Consider the following 22429-nt stretch of genomic DNA (forward strand, 5'->3'; position numbering starts at 1 on the left):
GTATAGGCTAATGGTGAATGATGCAGGGTGAATGGTGTAGGGAGTGTATGATGTAGGGTGCATGGTATAGGGTAATGGTGAATAATGCAGGGTGAATAGTGTAGAGTGTATGATGCAGGGTGAATGGTGTAGAGTGTATGATGCAGGGTGAATGGTATTGGCTAATGGTGAATGGTGTAGGGAGTGTATGATGCAGGGTGAATGGTATAGGCTAATGGTGAATGATGCAGGGTGAATGGTATAGGGCTAATGGTGAATGATGCAGGGTGAATGGTATAGGCTAATGGTGAATGATGCAGGGTGAATGGTATAGGGCTAATGGTGAATGATGCAGGGTGAATGGTATAGGCTAATGGTGAATGATGCAGGGTGAATGGTGTAGAGTGTATGATGCAGGGTGAATGGTATTGGCTAATGGTGAATGATGCAGGGTGAATAGTGTAGAGTGTATGATGCAGGGTGAATGGTGTAGAGTGTATGATGCAGGGTGAATATTATAGGCTATTGGTGAATGGTGTAGGGAGTGTATGATGCAGGGTGAATGGTATAGGCTAATGGTGAATGATGCAGGGTGAATGGTATAGGGCTAATGGTGAATGATGCAGGGTGAATGGTATAGGCTAATGGTGAATGATGCAGGGTGAATGGTATAGGGTTAATGGTGAATGATGCAGGGTGAATGGTATAGGCTAATGGTGAATGATGCAGGGTGAATGGTGTAGAGTGTATGATGCAGGGTGAATGGTATAGGCTAATGGTGAATGATGCAGGGTGAATGGTATAGGGCTAATGGTGAATGATGCAGGGTGAATGGTATAGGCTAATGGTGAATGATGCAGGGTGAATGGTATAGGGCTAATGGTGAATGATGCAGGGTGAATGGTATAGGCTAATGGTGAATGATGCAGGGTGAATGGTGTAGAGTGTATGATGCAGGGTGAATGGTATTGGCTAATGGTGAATGATGCAGGGTGAATGGTGTAGAGTGTATGATGCAGGGTGAATGGTGTAGAGTGTATGATGCAGGGTGAATATTATAGGCTATTGGTAAATGGTGTAGGGAGTGTATGATGCAGGGTGAATGGTATAGGCTAATGGTGAATGATGCAGGGTGAATGGTATAGGGCTAATGGTGAATGATGCAGGGTGAATGGTATAGGCTAATGGTGAATGATGCAGGGTGAATGGTATAGGGCTAATGGTGAATGATGCAGGGTGAATGGTATAGGCTAATGGTGAATGATGCAGGGTGAATGGTATAGGGTTAATGGTGAATGATGCAGGGTGAATGGTATAGGCTAATGGTGAATGATGCAGGGTGAATGGTATAGGCTAATGGTGAATGATGCAGGGTGAATGGTATAGGGTTAATGGTGAATGATGCAGGGTGAATGGTATAGGCTAATGGTGAATGATGCAGGGTGAATGGTATAGGGTTAATGGTGAATGATGCAGGGTGAATGGTATAGGGTTAATGGTGAATGATGCAGGGTGAATGGTGTAGAGTGTATGATGCAGGGTGAATGGTATTGGCTAATGATGAATGATGCAGGGTGAATGGTATAGGCTAATGGTGAATGATGTAGGGTGAATGGAGCTGGGAGTAATTGACTGAGCTGGGGCCCGGATCTGCGCATGCTCCGTCTCAGCCTTCGTACAGGATGTCTTCCGGGTCTGGAGTGGGTTTAATCGGTTCAGCCTGGCTCGCTTTCGCTGCGGTTTTTCTATTTTGTGTGATCTTTCACAATGTGTGGACAGGTTCTGGGATGCTCGCGGTTTTATTTCAGGATTTCATGCGTTACGGTAAAAGTAAACAGTATTTCTTCCAGCGGCCGCCTTGGCTGCAGCGCCTGGATCTCCCGAAAAGGTAAAAGGCTAAACCCAGCGGCAGCGCGGGGATGGACAGAGGTTAGAACTCAGGATCTTCATTAGCACTGAGACACCAGGAAACATTTCTCCGACTGAGTTGTGACCGAAGGGTCAGCATATGCCACTGGCCTAGTATAGCTCACATTGTTGTGTTTCTGCTGATAGGTCCCACTCCAGGCTTGAGAACATCTAGGCTGATGCTTCAATGCAGTACTGAGGGAGTGCTGCACTGTCGGAGGTGTCTTCTCTGGGTTGAGAGGTTAATGAGAGACTCCATCTGCCTTCTCGGGTAGACATTTAAGATCTCGTGGCACTATTTTCAAGAAAAGCAACTTCATTAACACAAATTATATGTGGGTCTTTGCTGTGCACTAATTGGCTTACATGGTTACATGACAACAATGACCACACTCCAAGAAGTACTTCATTGGCTGTAAAGTGCTTTGGGTTGCCCTGAAACTGTGAATGGGGCTATATCAATGTGAGTCTTTTTACAGGTCCTTGATTCACATGTAATAGCAACTCTTATTTTTGATATTGTCTTAAAGAAGGGTACTACAGTTGCTCATAGCATCTCAGGTTCCAAGTGCTGGAAATCCATATGGGTTGACAGTAGCAAGGACAGGATTGGTTGTCGCTTCTATGGCTGAATACCTCACCAATATTTACTGGCCAGACTGGCAAATTATGGATTGGGTGAAGCACTGGAAGGTTGTTCTGTGGCATAAATGCCTGGGCTAAGTGGAGGGAAAGCAAATGGGTAAATGTTGGTTTTGAAACATACAGTTGGGACACTTTCTAATGGTGTGATAGATCAGCAAACTTAAAATTAACTAAAAATTGACTTAAAATTTCATAAAATACGAAGTATGTAGAGGGTGGTGCAGTGGCTAGCGCTGCTGCCCCACAGCTCTAGGGACTTGGGTTTGATTCTGTCCCTGTGTTGAGTTTGCACATTCCCCGTGTCCATGTGGGTTTCTGCTGGCTGCTCCGGTTTCCTCCCATCGTCCAAAGACGTGCTGGTTGGATGGATTGGCTATGGTAAATTGCCCCTCACTGTGTGCGTGCCCTATGATGGACTGGTGTCCCAACCTGGGTATACCCTGCCTAGTGCCCATTGCCTTTCAGGATAGGCTCCGCCTCCCTGTTACCCTGAATTGGACAAAGCGGTTCTGGAAAAGTGAGTGAGTGAGGAAGTATGTAGAAAACTCTGATAATTGGGAATTTCACCAGGTGATTATGGCCACGCTACTGACCATTTCAATTTGACACTCTATTAAGGTTTTATCTGTCTGCTGGTACTACTTTAATCTGACCAATACCTAGTTTCCTGGATAATTACACAGGTTCTTTTCCCTTGATAAATTGCTATTAGCTGCAAACACAGGCGTTGGTTTTCAACTTGCTATCTGTATGATAATACTCTTTGTGTCTTCTGTAGAATCGGCCTGATTTTTGTTCTGTTGAAATCAATGTTGTACAGGGCATAGCAGTACTGAATAGTTTCACAATTATTAGAATTAATGTTTCGAGTCCATATGACTCTTCAGAACTCTGAAGAAGTCATACGGACTCGAAACATTAATTGTTTCTCACTCCACAGATGTTGCCAGACCTGCTGAGTTTTTCCAGCAATTTCTGTTTTTATTTCAGATTTCCAGCATCTGCGCTATTTTGGTTTCATTCACAATTATTAGATTGATTCTAAGACAAGAATCAGTAACACATTGTCATAGATGACTAGTTAGTTTAATAGGTTAGCATACTGTTCATTTTATCTCTGGGTTTCAATCTCCCTCAGACTATGGGATGAAATTTTCTTGTGACAGTAGTAAGGATTCTAGAAAGGACCCAATTCAGTTCCCAGTGAGTATGAGGGTAAAATTTCCTGTATTCCGTATTGAATAGTACACAAATGTCAAAAACACAGCTTGTTTAGGAAGCAGAAAAATCTAGTATTGATACTTTGTGATGCAGTTACAAAGATTAAAGTAGAAGTGCCTTTATATCTCATCCATTAGAATATGCTTCTGATGGTAAAACAATAAATTCAAGACGGCAGCGCTAACTTCACAAGTTTCAAGACCCACATAAAGTGATGGATTCCACAAGAGCCATCATTTCTAGCTGCCAGTGGATCTATTGGCTATCCAGATCAACACTTTATTTCCATGGTCTTTAGGGGGAAAATAGAGGCCAGGAAGCTAAAGTTATGAATGTGGACTTTAGTACAATTGTGCTAGGATATACACTGATTTCTGTTATCTGGTACTGTGGAATCTTACCTTCCAATGTAAATGATCAAGTTTTCACAGAACTCAGACCTTCACGCTACATTACAGAAATATGTCCTGAAGAAGTCTGCAATATAAATAGACCTTTTTTCCGCTTCAGATATTGTGTTGTACCTGACCCGAAGGTACTGTGTTCAAAAGTGGAAAATTGTATTGTAATAGAAGTGACATTTCAAAAGGAATTCTCCTCCCTATGAGCCTTAATGATGCAATAGAAATATGCTGCTGCAAGAGTCCTAAACATACGAAGATCAAGCCGCCTCAATTTATTTTCTGGTGTTACAGCACAAAAGTAATCACAATGTGACACTCTTGACTCTAAATTGGCAGTTTCACTGATGCAGACCTGTAAGAATGATAGTGGAAATTGGAACAAAACAGCCTAACTGATGAATGAGAGTTTGGGTCTAAACTAACTTGCTATATTGGAGCAAGCGATACTATTCTGCATTGAATCTGTGCCGTAGGATGACCTGTGGGAGTTTGTTCCTGATATCAGGTGTAAAAAGCAGAAAATATTCCATTCCTAGCTCTTAACACCTGATACTATGTGAGCTCAGGAAATTCTCATAAAATGTTTTTCTTTTAGATATAATTACAGTTAACAGAATGACTTTGCTCTGCTACGTTTTCTACAGGTGGTTTGCTCATTTCTATGTGGTTTCAGTGATTTGGAATTCTCTTCTACTTGGAATTACTTGTCGAAGTCTCTTTTTGGGCCACCCATTCCCAACCTGGCTTCAAAGGCTGCTCAGCTTGCTTTGTGGAAATGTATTGCACTTAACCTCTGGCAAGTATTAAAGTACTTCTTGTTACTGCACAAATAAAACAGTATCAGGCTGATTCTAAAAGCAACAGTGCATTGACAACACTGGGTGGTAATGAATAAGTTAAAGCCTTTTGTAAATAAGATTCTCAATTCTTGCACGCAGGAAACCAGAAGAATGGGGGGGATCTGTAGGGTAAATGCAGAATAGAATTAATTATTGGAATTGGATATTGTAACTAGAATTAGTATAATTTATCCAGTATTCATTAAGGAAGTTTATCTTTATGCTGCAATGTAATTTCAATGGAGTTACATTTTAAGCAAACATTCTGGCTTATTTATATAGGAATAAAGAAATGAAGTATGGCACCACTTTTCAACTGTGATAACATTGAATCTTGTAACCAATTTCCAATCCAAAGTAGTACACAAGAAGGAAAGAACTTGCATTTATTGTGCCTTTCACAACCTCAGGACCTCCCAAAGTACTTCACGAGCATTGAAGTACTTTTGAAGTGTAGTTACTATTGTAATGTAGAGAAATGCAGTCACCAAATAGCGCATACCAAGGTCACACAACAGCAATGAGAAAATTGTTTTGATGATCTGTTAGTGATTTTGATTGTGACCTGGTCAAAATTTATCCAGGGAGAACTCTCTTCGACTGGTATCATGAATCATTTAATATCTACCTAAGAGGATGGAACAGGCCTCGGTTTCACATCTTATCTGGTACCTCTGACAGTAAAGCAATCTCTCAGCACTGCACGTGAGTTCTGCTCAAGCCCCAAGTGGGGCATTTGACTTTTTGATTTAAGAGACAAGAGTGCAACTACTGAGCCAAAGCAAACACACTATTGGACAAATATGAGCAAGGCTAAGGACAGTTATTGGCGTATATTTTAAACTTGCATCTTTTTTTAATAGCCTTATGTTTCTTTCTCAGGTGATGAACTGTCCATTCTATTGGTTCAAATGATGTTGTGTATGCAGGCCGCTCGACGTCTTATAGAGTGCCTCTTTACCTCTGTGTTTTCAAATGGAGTTGTTCACCTGGTACAATATTGCTGGGGTTTGGTTTATTACGTGCTTGTTGGTTTAACGGTGCATTGTGAAGGACCCGTTCTTGGGACCAAAGGTAAGTTTTTATATACATAATTTAAGTATGTACGTGGATAGCTTTTCTGCATTGAATTTTGTCTGCCACGTGCTCGCCTGTCTATATCTGCTTGAAGTTATTTACTATTTTCCTCATTGTTTAGAATGTTTCTACTTATTGTGTTATCTGCAAATCTCCAAATTGTGCCCTGCACCCAAAGTTCAAATCATTAAGTACTGCCAGTCTTTCTTGTGCCTCTTTTTATGTATTTTTATGTTATCCAATATCCTGGCAGCTCCCTTATTTACCTTAGCTTTGGTAAAGTCCTCTTCCTTGGTAAACACTGCAAAATACTCAGTGCTTCTGCTTTCACCAGTAAATCTGCATTTTGATTTGAAGTAACTTTGTATTATTTATAATAAAGAATTTTTGTAAGTAGCAAGGATACACTCTATGGTATTCTATTGGGTACAGGTGCCTATTGATGATTTGGTCTCCTATAATGCCACTAATTAATCCAATTTATAGCTTCGCTTGCATTTTCCACTTAACTATATGTCCTGAGCCAGACTGAAATAATTCTACAGCATAAAAACAAAAATACCTGGAAAAACTCAGCAGGTCTGACAGCATCTGCGGAGAGGGATGCAGTTGACGTTTCGAGTCTGTATGATCCTTCATCAGAACTAAGACATATAGAAATGACATGAAATATAAGCTGGTAGAAGGGGGTGGGACAGGAGAGCTCGATAGGGGGCCAGTGATAGGTGGAGGCCAAGAAGAGACTGCCAAAGATGTCATAAACAAAAGGACAAAGGGATGCTGACGGTAGTGATATTATCTAAAGGATGCGCTAATGGGGACATCAAGGGAAGCAAGCTAGTGGCAGATGGCCCTAGTGCGGGTGGGGTGGGGGGAAGGGATCAAAATGGGCTAAAAGGTGGAGATGAAACAATAGATCGAAATAAATTTAAAAATAGGAGGGAAAAGAAAAAATAATAGTTGTAAAAAAAAAATTATAAATGATTGGAAAAAGGGGAATCGGAAATGGGGTGAGGATGGAGGAGAGAGTTCATGATCTGAAATTGTTGAACTCAATATTCAGTCCGGAAGACTGTAAAGTGCTTAGTTGGAAGATGAGGTGCTGTTCCTCCAGTTTGTGTTGAGCTTCACTGGAACATTGCAGCAGGCCAAGGACGGACATGTGGTCATGAGAGCAGGGTGGTGTGTTGAAATGGCAAGCGACAGGGAGGTCTGGGTCATGCTTGCAGACAGACCGAAGGTGTTCCGCAAAGCGGTCACCCAGTCTGCGTTTGGTCTCTCCAATGTAGAGGAGACCCCATTGGGAGCAGTGAATGCAGTAGACTAAATTGAGGGAAGTGCAAGTGAAGTGCTGCTTCACTTGAAAGTAGTGTTTGAGCCCTTGGATGGTGAGGAGGGGGGAAGTAAAGGGGTAGGTGTTGCACCTTCTGCGGTTGCATGGGAAGCTGCCTTGGGAGGGGGTTGAATGTGTAGGGGGTGATGGAGGAGTGGACCAGGGTGTCCCGGAGGGAACGATCCCTGCGGAATAATTCTACAGCATAGCAGCCACTTACTGTTATACCAGCATCACTCTATCATACTGCATATATGGACTTTCAAAAGGCATTTGATAAGGTACCACATAATAAACTTGTTGGCAAAGTAGAAACCCATGGGATTAAAGGGCAGGAACAGCATGGATACAAAGTAGCTATGAGACAGCAAGCAGAGAGTAGTGGTGAAAAGTTGTTTCTCAGATGGGAGGGAATTACACACTGGTGTTCTCCAGGAGTCTGCATTCGGACCACTGCCCTTTTTGATATTTGACCTGGATTTGGTGTGCAGCACATAATTTCAAAGTTTGCAGATAACATGAAACTGAGAAATGCAGTAAATTGTGAGAAGGATAGTAACAGACTCCAGGAGGACTTGGACACACTGGCAAAGATGACATGCAATTTAATGCAGAGAAGTGTAGAGTAATGCATTTTAGGAAGAATGTGGAGAGGTAATATGAACGAAATGGTACAATTTAAAAGGTGTGAAGTAACAGAGAGACATCTGGTCTGTACATATACAAAAATCTGAAGGTGGGAAGTCAAGTTGAGCTGGTTGTTAAAAGCACGTAGGATCTTAGGCTTTATTAATAGAGGTGGAAGAGCACGCTAAACCTTTTGAGGTTAGTTGCCAGCCAAGTATTGTGTTCATTTCTGGGTACCGCATTTTAAGAAGGATGTTGAGGCCTTCAAGAGAATGAAGGAGAAATTTACTAAATGATACCAGGGATGCAATACTTGAGTTACGTGAAGAGACTAGAGACATAGAAGTTGTAAGGGAATGTTATGGGGAGATTTAATAGAGATGTTCAAAATTATAAACTCTTTGCAGTGGCAAAATGGTTGGTAAGAGGTCACAGATTTAAGATAATTGGCAAAAGAATCAGAGGTGAGATGAGAATTCTTAATTTGCAGCGAGTCATGATATTGAATGCACTGCCTGCAAGGATAGTCAAATTAAATTAAGTAATAACTTTTAAAAGGGAGTCGAACAGATATTTTAAGGGGAACATTTTACAGGGCTATGGTGAAAGAGCAGTGTCATGGGACTAAAACATCCAGAACAGATACGATAAGCTGAGTCACAGTTCTCTGTGCTGTATCATACTGAGATGTTATTCTGTTTATCCTTGCTTCTTTGTGCTTAGTTAAAGGTGCAAATCAGGATGTGAAGTGCAGTGTTTAAATTAAGGATGAAGTTATGCTCACCACCACCTTTTTCGAGGGCAATAAGGGACGGGCAATAAATGCTGGCCTAGCCAGAGGTGTACACATCTCATGAATTAATAAAAATAAATTGCAACTATTTTAATTTTGGGTGGACATCAATATGGAAGTGCAGTGTAACTTAGTGTCATGTCCTGATCTGATTCTTGAGCACACTAAATCCAAGATATGTGTGAACCCTTTCAGGAAGCCATTTGAATTCGCACTGGTTATATATACACTTTAAACATATAAAGTTTAGACACTTTATAAACTTTTTGTTTCAAAGTTTTAATATTAGAGAGCTGATTCTGCCTGGCTAGTGGATCGGTTTCATTGTGTCCAATTATACCATGAGTCTGAATTTGGTTGATGCATGATAAAGTCCCAAAACCTGGTAAAGATAAAGACTAAGACTGGTTTCTCCCAACAGAGTTTTATTTTGGTGCATAAAACTCTGCAGAGAACTTGCCTCACCTGTTTTCTCTTTTATACATTCAAATGGTACTTGGCTAGTTAACTGATAAGTACCAATTGAACTTCTTGTGAGTTAACTATTCCCTTCCCCAACAGATTCCCTTCTTCTTAAGATGAAAGTAACCCTCAAGTATAAATATCAAAAATAAATAAAGATGGATCATCTTTTCCATAACACAATTATCAATGTATTTTTTCATTCAATAACTCCGCCTTCCTCCCCCTTCTTTAAAAAAAAACACATGTATAGAAATGTCCACACAAAAAGAATATTCCTTTTAGGTCTTCTCAAATTAAAAGACATCCCTCTTTGAGGATCTCCAATAACTTTTTGGAGCTTGCTCCTCTTTTCTTGAAGCAGTTGGACAATTGGTAGCTGCTATCAATCCATTTGATCATGGCAATCTCCTTGTTCTCTAGCATCTATTTTAAGCTTTCAATGTTAATTCGCAATCTCTTTTCGTTAACCCACTTGGTAGAGTGAACACTTTTCCAAAGTGACTTATTGTCTATAAGATATTCGATAGGTACTGTTCCCGAATACCCGTTTCCATTTAAAATTTCTGCCAGCATCTTTGATATGAAGAATGCCATATCTACAGCCTCAACAAGAGCGAGAGTCCCCACTACTGACGTATCTTTAGTTCCCCATGCTAAAGGACAATGTTTATCTTTCCCTCCACTGAGAAATATTATAAATCCTCCCTCACTGAAAAATCCATCATAGATTTGCATAAGACGTGTCACTAAACAGTATTTAGTTTAACAGTTTTTCTAAGATCACCCAAAGATGGGAATTTCAAAACACACTGCTCCATTTTTAATTTTGTTAATGTTTTGCTTACTTAAATTGTTTCTTCAACCTTGATCATTCATTTTAGTGCTCAATTCCAAAACGTCAAAACTGACATTCGGCCTTTTGTTTGCCTAGCCAATTAAATTATGTAATTAGACTCCTGGGTTCCTCTCTTTCTGTTTCAGAAGCTGCTGTATCTTTCTGGGAGGCCCTACTATAACTAGTTGCAATGGGATTGACATTCTCCAAGCAAGATTGCTGATGTAGAGTGACTTGTGATCTGCTCTGCCTGATTTCCAATCCAATGTATTTAAACACACAAGAAGCCTGACTTCCAATTTTGAACTCCATTCTGAACCCCATTAATGACAACCATTTCAAATTCGCTACTACCACCCCACAAAAAATCATCTACATACATCATAAAGATGCCTGCAAGTTTCCCTCCACGGTGCCAACAAAACATTGCCAGGTCTGCTTCCAACCGAAGATAGCCCAACTTTAACAAAACTGACCTCACTGAGAAATACCAAACTCTGGAGGCGTCATTTTAAACTGTATATGCATTTATTTAGCTTCTAGAGTGTCCCTCCTGCGTTTGGCGCCTCTTTCGGCAGACGGAGGAAAACTTCCCTTTGAAGTCGGTGTCCTTGCAAAAGGGCAGCTTTAATATCAATTGACTTGCATTCCCAAGCATTTGTAGCGAACAGAGCCAAGAAGATCTTCTGAATAACTTTTCCTGCCGTGGGTATATCCTGGTCACCCAATTTTTCTTCAAAACCTCATGCCACAAGCCTGGCTTTAGCTTTATAAGTCCTATCAGCACCTGAAGCACCTTTTCCATGCATATCCATCTGTGAGATAGAGCTGGTTGTCCCCTATCTGGCACCTCTGTGTATACTCCAAATTCTTTCCAACTATGTAGTTTGGCATCCTTTATTAATTTGTCATCTAATTTGTTTAAAGCTACTAAGACTTCTCGATCACATGGGCTTCTGCTCCTTGTAGCAGAACTAGTCTGTCATATTCCTGGACCTTATTAAGCTATGCCCTCTATGCTGCCTTCTATCACACTCTGGACTGTTACTGCTTGATCCCCCTCTACTATTTTTTGATCTTTCAATCATTCGTGATCTCTTCCTAGAGGCATGGTCACTCCCAGACCCACTGTCTGAACTGATACTGCGTTTTTATGTCTTCCATTTTTGTACTTCATATTCCCCATCCATAGGCCTAACCTCCTGCCCTTTATCTCATACATTTAACCAGTTTTTATATTTTTCAGTGGCCTTCCCTGCTCTACCAACAATCGTTGCATCCCTTCATTTGACTAGCCACTTCTGGCAGGCATGTAACTTTAGTGCCAGCTTTTGGCAGTTGCCCTCTTGGACAAATTGCTTCATCTTGTTCGTCAGAATTACTGTGTCCACCAGATACCCTGTCAGCCTCAGCAGCCTGGTCCTCAGTCATGCAACATATGGGTATGAGAAGTACATGGTTTCTCATCCCTTCCTACAACCCTTTCCTGACTCGCAAATTTGTAATCCGTGCCAACTAACCTCGATGAGTGTACCTGAATAGTCTGGCTCCCATGCTGTAAATGACTCTTTTTTACCACCTTTACCTGTAACCTTTCCTGGACTTTTCCACTCATTAAGTCCTTCTCTTTTATAGTATACCATGTCTCCCTATTAAAAATCATTTCTGATGGTCATGCGTCTTAGAGCTTGCTAAATTCTTTCTGAAACTTCAGTTTTAAGGAATGCTCTTCTACCCGTGTGTAGTGCGTTTAAATGCTCAGGAAAAGTAGAGCTAATCGTAGTTTCCTCCCAAGCTGGGGGATGATCACTCAGAACTGAAGGAATTTTGGGGTTTCTACCAAAAACCAACTGATATGGACTATAGCCCCCAACCATCTGCAGTGAATTCTTGGCACGAACAACCCATGGTAGAGCAGATATTAATTTGCAGCTTAGTCTATCTGCCAATATTTTACGAAGCATCTCATCTATCGCTGCGTGATTCCTTTCACAGTTTCTAAAAGGGCTTTCTGCTGCGGTATTCATGTTTTTGCACTTATCCTCCCCCCCCACCCATTATCAGTGAAGAATTTTGCCAGTGGTCCCAATTCACTTTTCCATTACCTGAGCCACAATTATTTTAATTTCTTTACTGTGTATGATTGCCGACTGGCTAAACCTTGTGGCCAAATCTACGAAATGTAAAATAAAAATGTTCTTTTCTTTATCCCACACCTTTTAAATCCATCACCAGAACTTCATTGAAATCCCTCACTAAGGGTAGACTCACTATGGGCTGCGACGATGTCCTTCTGTATTTCTTACGTATATCACATCTATTGCTTATCTCCTCTATAACATTATAACTCTCCATCCCTTATTCCTGCATCCCTTAGCAAAATTTTTAACCTTTGCGAAGAAGGGTGGGCAAACTGCCGATGCAATTTTAACGCAATTTGCTTTTTGTCTTCCAAATTCCTAGTCCCTGATGCTAATAACACTTCTTAACCTCCTTAGTAGAAAAGTTAGGTTTCATTAAAGGAATCCAAGAGTGTCCAGATTGCGTAAATTGCAAATCCACAGGTTTTCCAGATACAAGAGCCTTGTCATTCTCCATGTCTAGCTTCATTTGCACTTTCTTCCTCAATGGCCAATGGTAACGGTATTTGCGAGACATTGTGTCCATACTGATGAAATGATTGACTCCAGCTATGTTACAGGGAATCACTACCCTTTTTAAAGATTTTAGGGTATTATCATCTCCAAATCTAAAACTGGTGAAACTCTCAAATTCCTTAACCTTATTCCAGTCCTTGTCATTTAAGCAGTTGAGGTAGCATTTTAACCATTAGCACCTCCTCTAGCCAGTATCACCACCATGGACACCCCTTCAACCTTTTGTTTATGACATCTTTTGCAATCTCTCCTTTGCCTCCACCTATCACTGGCCTTCTAACCAGCTTCACCTGTCCCACCCCCCTTAAGTAGTGTATATTTCACTGCGTTTTTACTTCTCTTTAGTTCTGAAGAAGAGTCATACGAACTCGAAGCATTAACTCTGTATTTCTCTCCACCAATGTTGCCAGACCTGCTGAGTTTTTCCAGCAATTTTTGTTTTTGTTAGCATTTTAGCCAGTCTATTCCACAGACTATAGACGTGCATCCACTATCTAGCACCGCACAGTTAAAAAATTCTGCAACCAAGACATTCAACACAGGGCTGAAACTTCTTGTAACTAATAGAAAGCCCTCTCTTTGGTCAATATCTCCATCATCATCTTCAGAGTCTTCTATCCCATGTTTAATTTCGAACACCTTATTATATTGTTCATTGCATAATGGTATTTTGAATCGCAAAAGACCAATTGACCACACCCTGGGCATTTCTGGGGTTCATCCTTTTGTTGTACATCCCCAATTCTTTTCTCCTGCCATAATTGTCAAAGGTGTCTCTGTCCTCATTGTTTATAGTTACAAATCTCCTTTCATACTGACACCTGTGCCCTACTTCTAGACGATCTCGCCATTCTGTTAACATTGTATTCTCCATTTTCTGTTTTACTGCCAAATGACTCATTTGCGCCATGAGCGCTGTCGGAAAGGAATGTTTTCCAAGGAATTTTTTTAGAGCTTCTGTCATCTTTCCTAGCAGAGTGTGTCTTTCTGTAAATTTAACTCTCGTCAAAACTAGAGGTCTGTCCATACTCGATAACTTAGCACAGTACAGTAATTTAAATGCCAGCACTGATTGGGGAATTTCTAGACAGAATGTTTGCAGTCTTGCATATAGTCTACTGAATTCCATTATGTGATCTTCTATGGAACTATCCTCCACTTTCTAAATTTGTCAAAATCTGGCCAAGCTTTGTAAGTACTTAATAAGTCATCCATCTTGTAGATCTTATCCATAAAATCTAATAATGTTTCCAAACCTTCATCTGTGTTCAAATGCTCAGGCTCCAACTCCATAAATACTTTGCATCTTATTTTGCTTTTGTATGGCAATGAAAATGCCAAGGCCATTCCTTAAAAACAAAAAACTACTGCGGATGCTGGAAATCCAAAACAAAAACAGAATTACCTGGAAAAACTTAGCAGGTCTGGCAGCATCGGTGGAGAAGAAAAGAGTTGACGTTTCGAGTCCAATGACCCTTCAACAGAACACATTCTGTTGAAGGGTCATTGGACTCGAAACGTCAACTCTTTTCTTCTCCACTGATGCTGCCAGACCTGCTGAGTTTTTTCAAGGCCATTCCTTGTTTTTTCTTCGGTAAAGACGTAACCGGTGTCCACGTAGTTACTTCATTGTTCCATTGCTCATAGGGTTTACTCTCAGAAAACATCGGTGGGTAATCATACCTCCGAAACTACATTTTGATTCATCCCGCCAAAGTTAATCCAAAACCACTCCTCTCAAAGCTAACCCCAAATACAGTCTTTTGTCTAAAGAAAATTTAGTTTCCAATCTTTTACTACAAGCAGGAACCATTCTCTGTTACCACTGATAAAATCCCAATACCTGCTTGAAATAAGGATAAAGACTAAGACTGGCTTCTTCCAACAGTTTTATTTTGGTCTGTCCGCAAGCATGACCCAGACCTCCCTGTCGCTTGCCATTTTAACACTCCACCCTGCTCTCATGCCCATATGTCCGTCCTTGGCCTGCTGCATTGTTCCAGTGAAGCTCAACGCAAACTGGAGGAACAGCACCTCATCTTCCGACTAGGCATTTTACAGCCTTCCGGACTGAATATTGAGTTCAACAATTTCAGATCATGAACTCTCTCCTCCATCCCCACCCCCTTTCCAATCCCCCTTTTTTCCAATAATTTATATAGATTTTTCTTTTCCCAACTATTTCCATTATTTTTAAATGTATTTCCATCCATTGTTTTATCTCTGCCTTTTAGCCTATTTCGATCCCTTCCCCCTACCCCACCCCCACTAGGGCTATCTGTACCTTTCTTATCACATTCCTTAGATAATATCACCAGCTTCAACACCTCTTTGTCCTTTTATCTATGATATCTTTTGGTTATCTCCACCTATCACTGACCCTCTATCCAGCTCTACCTGTCCCACCCCCACCTTAAACAAACTTATATTTCACCTCTTTTCTATTTTTCCTTAGTTCTGTTGAAGAGTCATACGGACTCAAAACATTAACTGTGTTCCTCTCCGCAGATGCTGTCAGACCTGCTGAGTTTTTCCAGGTATTTTTGTTTTTGTTTTGGATTTCCAACATCTGCAGTTTTTTGCTTTTATCTTAGTTTTATTTTGGTACTTGTCTCTCCTGTTTTCTCTTTTACCCTTTTGAGCAACCAATTCACTGTTTTATCTTTTATACATTCAAATGGGTACTTAGCTAGTTAATTGATAGTTACCAACCGAACAGGTTTTCTTCCCCAATGCTACAGTATAGATGCAACCTAAAATAAAATGGTCATATGTGATTTGCTATTTTAATCATTCTTTTTCCTCCTTGTTTAGTGTACACTATTCAAGACCTGCTTGCACAAGGGAAGTGGTACCATGCAGCTGGAGTAATGCTGTTTTTCTGGGCGACAGTTCACCACCACAAGAGTCATGTGATACTGGCCAGTCTTAGGAAGAACAAATTGGGTAAGAACATTACGCAATATTTCTGTAAACGAGAAATGAGTGTGAACCTGCCTGCTCATCCATAACATTGCAAGCGGTTCAAGAAGGCAGCTCACCACCACCTTCTTAAGAGCAATTAGGGATGGGCAATAAATGCTGGCCTAGCCAGTGACGTTCACATCCCATGAATGAATAATTTTAAAAAAGCAAAGTTGTTTTACATTCTGTAAATTCAGTAATGATTTCCTGAATGAACACCTGTTATTTAATAATCATAAAAATGCATTCAAATTTCAGTTCATCAATATAACATGAAGAATGCTATTTAACAAACATCTTGTAAAATGTAATGTTACCGATGTTGTAGTGATTCTTGTAATAATTATTCATTTGATCTGACAGACCGAAAGGTGAAGAAACAGCTTAATTTTAGTTAGTAACTGGAAGGTTACTTTTCCTCTCTAATTTCATCCCTTCAATTCACTGATTCATGGTGTGATACAGTTTTATACCCAGGACCTTGTCCGTGTGCCATTCTTCATGTGTGAACATAAACATTAAGTGTTAGTGGGCTAGCCTACTGTAAAGGGCATCACAGCTGAGTGATCCTATCATCCAATATTTATTCATGGACATTTTCCAGCAACCATCACTGAATGATTATCAGCAGTGGAAGTCCAACCAATCCTGTGACACTGTTCAATTATAGTGTCCACTTTATGCCCAGGCTAAGATCTGTTAAATTGACACAGAGGACAAATTGAACCTGACCTTCTGGTCTCTATCACATAATATCATATTATTTTGTGCCTTAAGCCATAGGGGAATGGGAGAATTAGATGATAATATAAATTCAATTAAAACTAAATAAGTCAATGGAGTTTCTGTGCTGGGCTACAGCTGAAATGTTGATTTCTGAAGATAAAGTTCCCCCAAGGTTGAAATTCAATTTTGTTAATATAAGGCCATTCAGCCCTTCAAACCTGCCCCGCCATTCAATAAGATCATGGCTGATCTGCCCCAGGCCTCAACTCCTCTTTCGTGCCAGCTCCTCATAGCCCTCAACTCCCCGATATTTCAAAAATCTATCTATCTCCTCTTTAAATACTTTCAGTTCTAACCTCCACAACTCTTTGGGGTAGAGAATTCCAGACATTCACCAGCCTCTGAGAGAAGAAATTCCTTTGCATCTCAGTTACAGAATAAGGGGGCACTCATTTAAAACTATGTCCCCTAGTTCGAGATTCCCCCACTAGTGAAAACATCTTCTCAACATCTACCCTGTCAAACCCCCTCAGAATCTTGTACATTTCAATAAGATCACTCCTTATTCTTCGAAACTCTAATGAATAAAGGCCTAACATGGTCATCCTGCAACCATATCTCTGTAATAGGTCTGTAATAGTCATAGCCATATATTTCTATTTGTGCCGTCACCTCATCTAGCTTGTTCCAAATGCTGTGTGCATTCAGATAAAGAGCCTAAAGCTTTGACTTTTTACCATTATTACACATTCTGGTTCTAATTTCTGCTGCACTCTTCTACTTATATTTTCTGCACCTTCCTGTCACACTTTGATTATCATTCGCCTCTTCACTAACTCGCAGCATTGCTCTCATTTCTTGTTGATTTTTAAAAAAACTTCCCTTCAATGAACCCTCCCCCTGACTAATTAGTTTAAATTCCTATCTACAACCCCAGTTATACGATTCGCCAGGACACTGGTCCCAGCATGGTTCAAACGAAGCCCGTCACAATGGAGCAGCTCTCTCCTTCCCCAGTACTGGTGCCAGTGCTCCATGAATCGGAACTCCTTTCTCCCACACCGATCTTTGAGCCACGCATTTACACCTCTAATCTTATTTACCCTACGCCAATTTGTCATGACCCAGGTAGTAATCCGGAGATTATTACCTTTTTTAATTTAACCCCGAGCTGCTTGTAGTCCCGCAGGGGAACCCTTTCCTAGTCCTACCTATGTCGTTGGTACCTACATGGACCACAACAATTGGATCCTTCCCCTCCCAATCCGAGTTCTTCTCCAGCCCAGAAGAAATGTCCTTAACCTTGGCACCAGGTAGACAGCACAGCCTTTGGGACTCTGTCTTTGCTGCAGAGAACAGTATCTATTCCCCTAACTATGCTATCCCCTATTACTACTAGATTTCTCTTCTCCCCCACTTGAATGGCGCTCTGTACCACGGTGCTGTGTCAGTTCACTCATCCTCCCTGCAGCCTGTGCCCTCATCCACACCGGGAGCAAGAACCTCGTACCTCCAAAGCTAAATTTTGGATCCCCATACCTGCCTCACTCGCAGTCACACCCTCCTGTCCCTGACCACGGATAAAATTTGATGTAATTAGTCTAAGTGGCATGACTGCCTCCTGAAACAGTGCCCAGGTAACTCTCCCCCTCCCTGATGTGTTGCAGTGTCTGTAACTCGGACTCCAGCTCATCAACTCTGGGCTGAAGTTCCTTGAGCAGCCAACACTTGCTGCAGGTGTGGTCACCGTGGATCACACTGGTGTCCATCAGCTCCCACACGCTACAGCTGCAACACATTGCCTGCCCAGCCATATCTGTTCTATTTAATTATTTATTTATTTATTTATTGTAAAGATTTTATCTTTCTTTTATATCCCAAGAGTTTTGTTGGCTGAGTAATGTATACAGGAAAGGCTCACATTTTAGGAGATATGCAGAGCACTAGCTACGAGTATGCCCAGATTGATTCAGCCTCTGTGATTTTTGATCGTCTCTCCTAACAATACAAAGATGTCCAACTTTCACTGGGCATTTTATCCTAATGGTATGGGCATAATAAGAAATTCAGTGCTCAGGAAACCACAGATGAAAAACCACATTCTACTACCTGGTATGGAAGGTTGAAGTACGAGCATACTTGCTGCCTAGCTATGGAAACTAATAGACGGATAATGTAGACACAGGAGGAGATTTAGTGAAAGTAACTTCTGTGTAGTAATGAGGGAGTTAAATTAGGTCATTAAGATTTGCAGTTATTTGATATCTACATGTTGTATTTTCATCAGTTTTAACTGAATAGATGTGGATATTCAGTTGAAATTTGCAAAAGTACTTTTTTGTAGGATGTAGACGTCCAGCTTTCTGAAGGTAATAAGCTCTTTACTTTCCCCAAATACCATGGCATATATTCTGTATTCAGACAATCAAAAATCTATTAAGTTTTTTCACTCAGAACCTCCGCCAGAAGATATTCATTAGAGATTTTTCTTTCCAAAAAGCAACTTGTCTCAATGTATGTTACTTTTCATTTCCCCTTTGATGACGGTAAAGTTATGAAGCAATTATCTAGGTGTTTGGAATAATTTTCAAATTGAAATTTACATGCTAAACAATGAGCTGTACTAAGATTTATTTGATGTACTTCACCTGCATAATGAACTGTTTCTGTTGTTAATATACAGGCGAAGTGATTAACTTCAGGCATAGCATCCCCTATGGTGACTGGTTTGACGTAGTTTCCTGCCCACATTACTTGGCTGAACTGCTGATCTACCTTGCTATAAGTGTGACCTTTGAAGGACGACACCTTACTTGGTGGTGTGTTGTGTTTTATGTGTTGTTTAGCCACGCGATGATGGCCATTTTATGCCATGAATTCTATGTGAAAAAGTTTGACACATACCCAAAAAATCGGAAAGCATTCATACCCTTTATATATTAATACTATTTTCATATACAGTACTATACCTTACATACTTTGATGCATCTCCTGTTATTGTATTGTATTTGATGCTATGAAATTCACTGAAGTCAGCTTAAAACTTATCGTACATTCTTTCTGTCCATTAATCCTTTACTGAAATAGAACTTTGTCATTGATTAATTGGATTTTTTTTAAATGCCTGAATTTGTGCAATAGTGGACTTTAAGGAAAACATTGCTATAATTGACAAGCTAAACTTTCATATGAAAGGCAAGTCTTCAAAAGAAGTAGTTTTATACGAGCTTTTCATTACATTAAGATTTTTTCAGTTGAGCCTTAGTGTTAGAGGCCCCAGTAGCTCTCTTGCTTTTCTCAACTATGATGTCGTTACCAAACAAAAGTGTGGAATGAGAACAGACCATTCAGTTCCATCAAGTGCCTTCCTCTCAGATCATACATATATGATCTTCCAGATCATATACAGTTTTGCTGTAGTTCTGTACAATGTATATTTTTGTAATATCTATAATGATTACAGCAATGCAATTATCAGTGCATGATGACAGTATGTTGTCAATGTTCCAAATAGTTTTTGTATAACAATATCTGTACTATGATTGTGACTTAATGACTAAATGTTTGTGATAATTATAGCTGCATTGCTATAAAATAAATGTATTAAAACTCTCACATACAGTGTATATTTCCTTCAAGTGTCACACTTACTTCTGGTGTCATTTTCTGTAATATTTGCCTTTTAGAAATAAACTTAATTATACTTGCCTCCCATTGAGAATACCCAGCTCTGTACAAGATGCATGGAATTGTGGTAGTGTACTCTACTACACTAGCCCCCTGAGCTCTATAATGCCTGATAATTCCCACCCATTGCTTTATTTTCTTTCTCTGAGTTGTATTTTCCTGTCACTGCTTCTTTCCACCTCATTCATGCCTGTTTTTCTTGCCCCTAAAGCAATCCTGTGCATTTTTTCTTTCCACTACCCCCACTCCCTTGTTCTACACTGATCATTAGTTTCCATCCTACTCCTGCAAAGAGCAAATGTGAAAAGCCATGTTCCAGTGTGATCAGAATAATACTCTCTGGAGGTAAGTAGCTGCATTAAGAGTATATTTGTGAAGGTATACTGCTTTTCTGATGCAGTTCATGGGATTTGGGTGTCACTGCCAAACCTAACATTTATTGCCCAACTCAAATTGGCCTTGGGAAGGTGTTGGTGAGCTGCCTTCTTGAACAGCTGCAGTCCATGTGGCATAGGGATATACTCTGTGTTGTTAGGGAGTGGATGCTGAGATTATGTTTCCTCTTGTGGGAGAGTTTAGAACTAGGTAGGGGGCACAGTTTGAAAATTAGCAGTCTCCCATTTAAGACTGAGATGAGAATTTTTTTTCTCTTGAGGCTTGTTAGTCTGCGGGATTCTCTTCAGAGAGCAGTGAGGCTGGGTCATTGAACATATTCAAGGCTGAGTTAGATTGACCAGGTAGTCCAGGATTATGGAGGGATACAGGAATGTTCCATAGAGGTCTACAGCACTGAAAAAGGCCCTTCGGCCCATCGAGTCTGCACCAGTCAAACAAGTACCTAACTATTCTAATCCCATTTTCCAGCACTAGGCCCAAAGCCTTGTATGCCATGGCATTGCAAGTGCATATCCAAATACTTCTTAAATGTTATGAGGGTTTCTGCCTCTGCCACCCTTTCAGGCAGTGAGTTCCAGATTCCCACTACCCTCTGGGTGAAAAAATTCTTCCTCACATCGCCTCTAAACCTCCTGCCCCTTACCTTAAATCTATGCCCCCTAGTTATTGATCCCTTCACCAAGGGGAAAAGTTCCTTCCTGTCTAACTTATCTATGCCCCTCATGTGGAGTTGAGGCCTCCATCAGATCAGCCATGATCTTATGGAATGACAGAGCAGACTTGATGAGCCAAATGGCCTACTCCTAATTCTTGTTTTCTTGAGTGAGTTCCAGGATTTAACCCAGAAACAGTGAAGGGTCAGCAATATATTTCTAAGTCAGGATGGTGCCTGACTTGAAGGGGAGCTTGCAGGTGATCATATTCCCAAGCACCTGCTGTCCATGTTCTTCTAAGTCATCGAGGTTGCAGGTTTGGCAGATGCTGCCAAAGCAGCCTTGGTGAATTGCTGTAGGGTGTCTTGTAGATATTACACAGTACTGCCACTGTGAGCTGGTAGTTGTGGGAGTGAATGTTTAAGGTGGTGGAAGCAGAGCCGATTAAATAGGCTGCTTTGTCCTGAATGGTGTCAAGCTTCTTGAGAGTTGTTGGAGCTGCACTTATCCAGGCAAGTGAAGAGTATTCCATTACACTCCTGACCTGTAGATGGTGGATAGGCTTTGGATATTCATAAAGCAAATTACTTGCTGGTGAATTCCCAACCTCTAACCTGCTCTTGTAGCCACAGTACTTTTGTGGCTGGTCCAGCTTAGTTTCTGCTCAACGGTAGCTTGCAAGGTGTTGGGGGAATTCAATGATGGTAATGCCATTGAATGTCAAGGGGAGATGGTTATATTCTTGTTGGAAGTGGTCATTACCTAGCATTTGTGTGGCATGAATATTAATTGCCACTTATCAGCCCAAGCCTGAATGTATTCCAGGTCTTGCTGTATAAGGGCACAGACTACTTCATTATCTGTGCGTGTTCCATGACCTCTTGTTATTTAATCTTCCCTGCCCTCTAACCCGTATCTGACCTCTTTTGCTCTGCCTGCCCCTCCTCCCTTTTTTAACAGCATAAAACCCATCACATTCCTATCTCTCTCCAGTTCCAAAGAAGAGAAATACTGGACTTGAAACGTTAACTCTGTTTCTCTCTCCACGGACGCTGCCAGACCTGCTGAGCTTTCCCAGCACTTTGTTTTTGTTTCACTATCTAAGAAGTTGCAAATGGAACTGAATAATGAAATCATCAGCAACAATTCTCACTTCTGATCTTACAATAGAGGGAAGGTTATTGATGGTGCAGCTGAAGATAGCTTGGCCTAAGACACTG

The 22429-nt window shown here is 40.7% G+C and overlaps 1 protein-coding gene across 1 annotated transcript; it reads left to right on the top strand.

Annotated features, from left to right (window-relative positions):
* Nucleotides 1–1639: 1639 nt before the first annotated feature.
* On the top strand, nucleotides 1640–20088 carry srd5a3 (steroid 5 alpha-reductase 3). Its single transcript, XM_078547976.1, has 5 exons — nucleotides 1640–1867; nucleotides 4802–4953; nucleotides 5879–6070; nucleotides 15598–15729; nucleotides 19157–20088. The coding sequence occupies exons 1-5, from the start codon at nucleotides 1662–1664 to the stop codon at nucleotides 19414–19416; spliced, it is 942 nt and encodes a 313-aa protein (XP_078404102.1). The 5' UTR covers nucleotides 1640–1661; the 3' UTR covers nucleotides 19417–20088.
* Nucleotides 20089–22429: the final 2341 nt, after the last annotated feature.

The sequence above is a fragment of the Cetorhinus maximus genome, chromosome 1, assembly GCF_964194155.1.
Source record: "Cetorhinus maximus chromosome 1, sCetMax3.hap1.1, whole genome shotgun sequence".
Taxonomy (NCBI): Eukaryota; Metazoa; Chordata; class Chondrichthyes; order Lamniformes; family Cetorhinidae; genus Cetorhinus; species Cetorhinus maximus.